The sequence below is a fragment of the Plectropomus leopardus genome, chromosome 3 (assembly GCF_026936395.1).
Source record: "Plectropomus leopardus strain MGB_pleo_1.0 chromosome 3, ASM2693639v1, whole genome shotgun sequence".
Lineage (NCBI taxonomy): Eukaryota > Metazoa > Chordata > Actinopteri > Perciformes > Serranidae > Plectropomus > Plectropomus leopardus.
In genome coordinates this window covers 35,451,866-35,458,258 of record NC_142178.1, presented here as the reverse complement: position 1 = coordinate 35,458,258, position 6,393 = coordinate 35,451,866, and the positions used below count along the sequence as shown (strand labels likewise).

Here is a 6,393-nt window from a genome sequence, read left to right as displayed (position 1 = left end):
TAGGCCATTTTCTTTTCTTTCTTTCATTCTTTGGGGTTTATTTTTAGGTTATTTTCTTGTGTCCCTTTTACTGTTTTCTTCTTCCCATGTTTTTGTGAGATAAATCAAACCAATTTGCTCAGGTTTCAGACTGAAGTTAATTATAAGAGGCAGCTAATGAACATGTTACCATTGTAATATAAACATGTCTAATATTATTTCTTTCCACCAACACTGCCAGGGAACCTGAAATAGATTTTATCAGATAAAATATATATATATATAATATTTGTCTTTCAAAACTGTGTATTGTAATCGCAGCACAACTTTTCTTTCATTGGTTGGTTGTAACTGTGTGTGTTTGTCTAATCAGCATTGTCAGTATTCAGCTCACAGGTCTGAAGTCCAACAGTCAAACTCAAAGTGCATTTTTCTACCAGCCTGCCAAACTGGACTCTGCTCTCAGGTCAGTTTTGTGTCTCTTCTGTCAAGAATCGTTTCCACATGTCTCTGCCCTCAAAATACACGAGTAGCAGCTGTACATGAGATTTCAACAACTTCAGGCTCATTGTGATTCAAAGTGCAGCTCTATTTTTATTACCAACATTAGCATTGCATCTGTAAACAAACCCTTTTCAGTGTCGAACATGATTAAACAGTCAAGTTTAGTGTTCACATCTTGCTGGCTCTTTGGTCAAGTCACTTTTTAATGTGTCTGGAGTGAAAAATAAGTCCCTTAGTGATGTATGTTTGGATTACCATTGTTTTTTGTTTGTGTGTGTGCCTTTTTGCCGAGAATTCACTGAGAAAATTGATACAACACTTACATCTATACACTAAGTATGAAGCTGCAACCAGCAGGAGGTCAGCTTAGCTTAGCATAAAGGCTAGTGGCAGACAAAACAGCTTGTCTTATTTTTATATTCCTTTTTGTTCTTGGGTTAAACAAATAAGCCATAATGTGCAAATTTGTAAAACTGGTGCAAGATGACAGATTTTTTTTAAAACTTTGTGCAGAGTCAGACTAGCTGTTTGCCCCTATTTCCAGCCTTTACACTAGGCTAAGCTAAGCTAATTTAACTTTTTTGTTTTCTGTAGCTTCATATTAAGCATACACACTTGAGTGGTGTCAATTTCGTCATCTACCTTTCGCCTAAACATCAACTAAGAAGGAGGTATTTCCAAAAATATCAGACTACTCTTTTAAACCTTATCAGACATAAACAATCCAGTGTCGTCCGGTACCAGTCTGATCCAACCCATCAAACACACCTCCTGCTATCCTAAACCTATCACAAGTGTTTCCCCCGTCCTTCAGAGATGACGTGCTCGGGCACAGCGCGAGTGTACCACTCCGACCACCCGCCGTCGTACACTGACACCCCCGGGTGCCCGCACTCATGGGCCGCCAGCGCCACATTACACGCAGTCACAGCCGAGCCACAGGAGACACAAATAGGACGGCTGAGGTCAACGCCCGCCCGGGTGAACAGAGCCTGGAGTTGCTCTTTGGGCAGGAAGTGACCCGACGGAGACAGGAAGGAGTGGAAGGGCACGTTGATGGAGCCAGGGATGTGGCCGGGCTCTGTGTCTGTCAATCAGAGAGAGAGAGGAGAATAAGATATATGTGCTACTAAGCTGTGGTCTAAATTAATCAGTAATTAGCAGGTGAAGGACAGATTAAAGAGAGACACATCAGGTGAACAGGGTAAACATTTTTAACTAATAGATATCACACTGAAACTTCTACAGCTGATTGCTTACATTAATACAATATCTTTTGTTATAAGTTTGCTGAAATTTTGTGATAAACACTTTAAAACCTGGAATGACCCCTCCCAAAAAAAAAAAAAAAAAAAATTTAAGAAGCTAATAATGTTCCGGTTTTAGTTGACCATCAACACAGAGCCAGCGTAATGAAACTCACATGGTTTTTTAATTTCCCCATCTTCCCATAGTTTCTCTCTTGCAGTGCCTCTTAGTATACATCAGCTATTAAACAAACACAACTTGCAGCTGTGAGCACTGCATGCATCAGACAGAGTTAGAGGTCAAAGGACACAAGAAGTGTTACATCATTGCAGCTGCACACAATGGACTATAGGCTACTCAGCATTATTTAACTAGTGGAGAGCAAAAGGACTTTTAGAAATTAAAACAAACCAGATAAAATTAGCAAAGCATCAGTGTGATCACAAACAAGACTATGAAGCAGATAAACATGTCAGCTGTGTATGAGATTGAGTCTGTAACCTCTGCGCGACATTAAAACGTCAATTTTTCACTCGGCTTGGTAATTTTTTATTTCCAAGACAGAATTCCCAAAGGTGGTCGGGTGGTTGAGATGCACATTCTTATTGCAACAGACATAACATTTAAAAAAATGTTGTTAATGTATTACTCTGTCATCTCAAAGACTTCTTTTTGATAAATGTGATTATCAATATTTGGTACCTAAACATATTTTCATTTGGCATATAACAAAAAGAAGACAAACCTCCAGTTATAGAACCATATCGAAATAAAATTCAGTCATACATTACTTTAATGCTGTGGACAAATATTGGTCGACACCAAAGAGTTTTAAGTGTGATACCAAGCCCTAATTGTGAGCATTATCTAGCAATAACAAAAATGGACAGTCATGATAAATAACGGGGACTTATGATATAAACTAAATCTGACAAAAAAAGGGGAATTCCAGTTCCTCTCACACTTCCCTAAACTGTCCACTGCACGGAAAACATTTCATTGGCAACAGCCTGTTTGTTTGAGATCAAAGTTCTCTGCTGAGACTGTTTGATGGGCACTCTGACAGCACAGCGTGTGTATTTCTGTGTGTGTGTACAGTATGTAGAAGTGGAAAAGAAGGGAGTGAGAAGTGTATGGAATAAGATAAGGCACGTACGATGGCTGTCTTATCTCTGTATACAGACTACTATCTGTGGAGATCAGCATATCTACAGGTGGATAATAACCAAATTCTAGACCATTTAGTCTACTGGCTACTGCCCTTCTCTAATGTGTGTGTGTGTCTGTGTGAGAGTGTGAGTGTGCGTGGAGCATATGGTCAGTGAAAATGCATGGTTATGCGAGCATGTCCTTATTGCTGGCTCTCATGTGTTCGTGTAGATTGGTGATTTATTTTCAGTTTGCTGCCTGTGTGTTTGTCCAGACTCTGCAAAAAGCCTATGTACCAGGAAGTCGTTGACACAATGGACCATTATGTGTTCCACTGGATGCCAGTGATGTGTTCAAACCCATACTGGAAAAGTATGTGACAGGCATGATTTTATTTATTTATTTATTTTTATTTTGCATTTTACTGCTGTTTGTTTTCAGAATGGCAATATATGAGGAGCTATGTCACCTCATATAGCATAGAATGAAACACAGTGTTGTGTGTTAAATATTTACTTTTTTATGGCCTCATTTTCTGTCAGAGATTGCAAAAGAATAATAGGCTACATGGCAAAAATGTGTTGGGGTGGTATTCATTAGTTTTTAAAATGCGTTGTTTGGCAAAAAACATCCATGCACATTTACTGGTTTGTGTTAAAACAAACAAAATTGATTATGGATTTTTTTGTTTTAAGATAGGTAGCCTTTATTTTTTTGTTTTTTTTGTTAAGTTTTACATGTGTAAAATCCCTTAATTGCACACAAGAAAGCACGCTGCCAAGACTATGTAATATTATGCAACATTCAGACATCATTTATTGCATTGAACATTGATCTTTTTCCGTGGTTTTGCAATTGCCACAATACCAAACATCGTCATGGACATCGTGATAATGTTTTCATAGTAGCAACCAGCTGACAGTGCACCAAAATCAAAGGGCAAGCACACTGCTTTACTATCATCAGGGATTCAGCTGATGTCATGTTTGCGTGCAACAGAAACCAACAGACCGATGTCTCACAACATCATATGAATGACAGTCACTGGTTTCACAACATGCCGCAGTCTGCCAATTTTTCCCTCCTACCTTTGTTTTCTAATAACAGTGTGATCAGCACGTCTGCCCCTATATCACTTCTCCTGATCTGACCAATGAAAGAGCAGCATCTGACCGGTGAGGCTAACTTAGTTGATGCTGTCAGTAAAAGTATGGATTAAAAATCTGATACAATAGTATCATGCAAAGTTATTATGATATATATATGTGTATATATATATATAATATATATATATATATATATATGTATATGAGGTTAAATGCTGACGAAGACATAATGTTAGAACTGCAGTATTCTGAGGATGTTTTGTTGATGGTGATGAAATGTTCCCACAATGTTACATGAGAACAAAGAAGGAACATTTTAAAAGCAATACTCGGAACAACATAACTTTTTTTTAATGTTTATACCAGAATGTTACCCTAATTTTAAGAAGAATGTTTTGGGAACTAAAGGAAAACTTTGCACTAAAAACATTACTAAAACATTGCATTGGTTGCATTGTAGCAAGATTTTTTAAACCAAAAATTGCTTGCTGGGTACGGGGCCCTGAGATTTTGGGCCCCTGGGCCTGTACCTAGTAGTCCTGTTCAGTAATCTGGCATAGCCTTTTGTTATTAGAAAACTCAAATGTCACTAAAGGTGACCTTAAATACACATCTCACACCTCCACTGCTCTCAGTCTGGTTGTTTCATGCTTACAAGAGGTCTGAATGCAACAGTGCCATCTTGACCACAAGACTTCTCTACAGAAATCATCCTTTTCTTTTGTGGCCATAAATCAGTGGAATACTCCTCCAACAGAGCTAATAACATGCACAAACTTTCAAATCTGTCATACTTGACAAAACGATGGATAATGTCACCACAAACTTGTGCACGTTTGTGATCTAGTGTGTCGCGAGTGAGGTTCAGGATTTGGGATTGTGCAGCATATCTATTTTTTTTATTAAATTAAATGTATATATTGCACATATTTGTGAATGTGGGAGGGGGCAAACTGGTTTTAGCATCTGGGAATGACTGTGTATATTTTATAGCTGCAATTTTGCACAGATTTGTGATTTATCATGATTAGGTGGGGTGGGATTTTGGGATAATATTTGTAAAAAATGTATGACCTGGTATTTTGTACTTTATTTAATCAAATTAATTTGTTCACACTACCTGCCCAGGTCTAAGGGCAGAAAATATCAATTTTGCTGAACCCTGGTAAAATGCATCTCTTCTTTTTTCTTTAAAGTTAATCCCTGCTGGCAAAAAACGAAACATATTATGCTGGTATACTGGTAGCTGGTTTTAGCTGGTTTTAGCAGGTCAAAGATGGTCTTAGATGCAAAATTCAGCAGGGATGTTTTACTGTGCACACTCCCTTTTTAAATAAAATTGCATTGCATAATTTCAGTCTACTCACTGTCTCTGGGTTCAGGGTCCAGTCCTTTGAACCTGCCTGCGGGCCTGGCGTCCACCACCTGGAACCTCTTGGTCTCCAGGTTATCCAGGATATCTTCATAGCTCTTGATCCAGGAGCGGTTCAGGGAGGCCTTAAACTCGGACGGTACTGGTCTGACGTACTGGTCAGTCACCGGTCGACCCTCCAGTTCCCAGTTTCTAAGCCCCCCGTCCAGCAGCGACACCGCGCTGTGCCCGAACACCCGGAACATCCACCACACCCGGGGCGCCGAAAACGCGCCGAACTCGCTGGCGTCGTACACCACGACGTGCGTGTCGCTCTCTACTCCCAAATTACCGACATAATCTGCAAAAAGCTTCTCTGACGGAAGCATGTGGTCCAGAGGAGAGGTTTTATCACAGCACTGGTCTATGTCAAAGAAAGCTGCGCCCGGGATGTGCCTCTTCTTGAACTCGCTCTTGGTGTTGCGCCGCAGTTTGGGCAAAAACCAAGAAGTGTCCAAGATGCGCATTTTGCCCTGAACCTTTACAGCGTCTGCGAGCCATTTAGTGCTGACCAGAGCTCTCGCTTGAAGCGCCATGGTTGATTCTGGAGAGGTAGACGGGCTGCAAACTTTACTGCACTATAACCTGATCCACCTAATCTTGTGCCAAAGGTTGAGGGTGGTGGAGAGAGCATACGGAGATAGAGGGAGCGCGCGCAACAGCCCACACTCCCCCAGTTCACTGAGCAACAGCTGGAAGTGAATGGAGGCGGTGCAAACTGCATATGTGTTTATATATTTGAATGGTGAAAAGTATTATTGAAAAGTTTTCGTTTGCTTTCCCCCATATAACATTACGAGAGTTTTTTTTTTTTTTTTTTTGGTATTTTAATGCAGTATGATCAAAATACACACAAACAATGCACATTTGTAATAATGATAATGAATCAAATCGATACTATATCAAAAGCATTTTTTTGTTTTAGAGAATTGTGCCTACTATTCATTCATTAATTTGTTATTGCAGCAACATGCAGAATGGATTCACCGTTGTGAC

General features: G+C 39.6%; 1 protein-coding gene across 1 annotated transcript; it reads right to left on the bottom strand.

Annotated features, from left to right (window-relative positions):
- Positions 1-547: 547 nt before the first annotated feature.
- LOC121942659 (3-mercaptopyruvate sulfurtransferase-like) lies at positions 548-6,140 on the bottom strand. Its single transcript, XM_042485923.2, has 2 exons — positions 5,354-6,140; positions 548-1,570 (listed from the first exon to the last, which is right to left on the bottom strand). Exons 1-2 carry the CDS (start codon positions 5,931-5,933, stop codon positions 1,272-1,274), a joined length of 879 nt encoding a protein of 292 aa, XP_042341857.1. The 5' UTR covers positions 5,934-6,140; the 3' UTR covers positions 548-1,271.
- Positions 6,141-6,393: the final 253 nt, after the last annotated feature.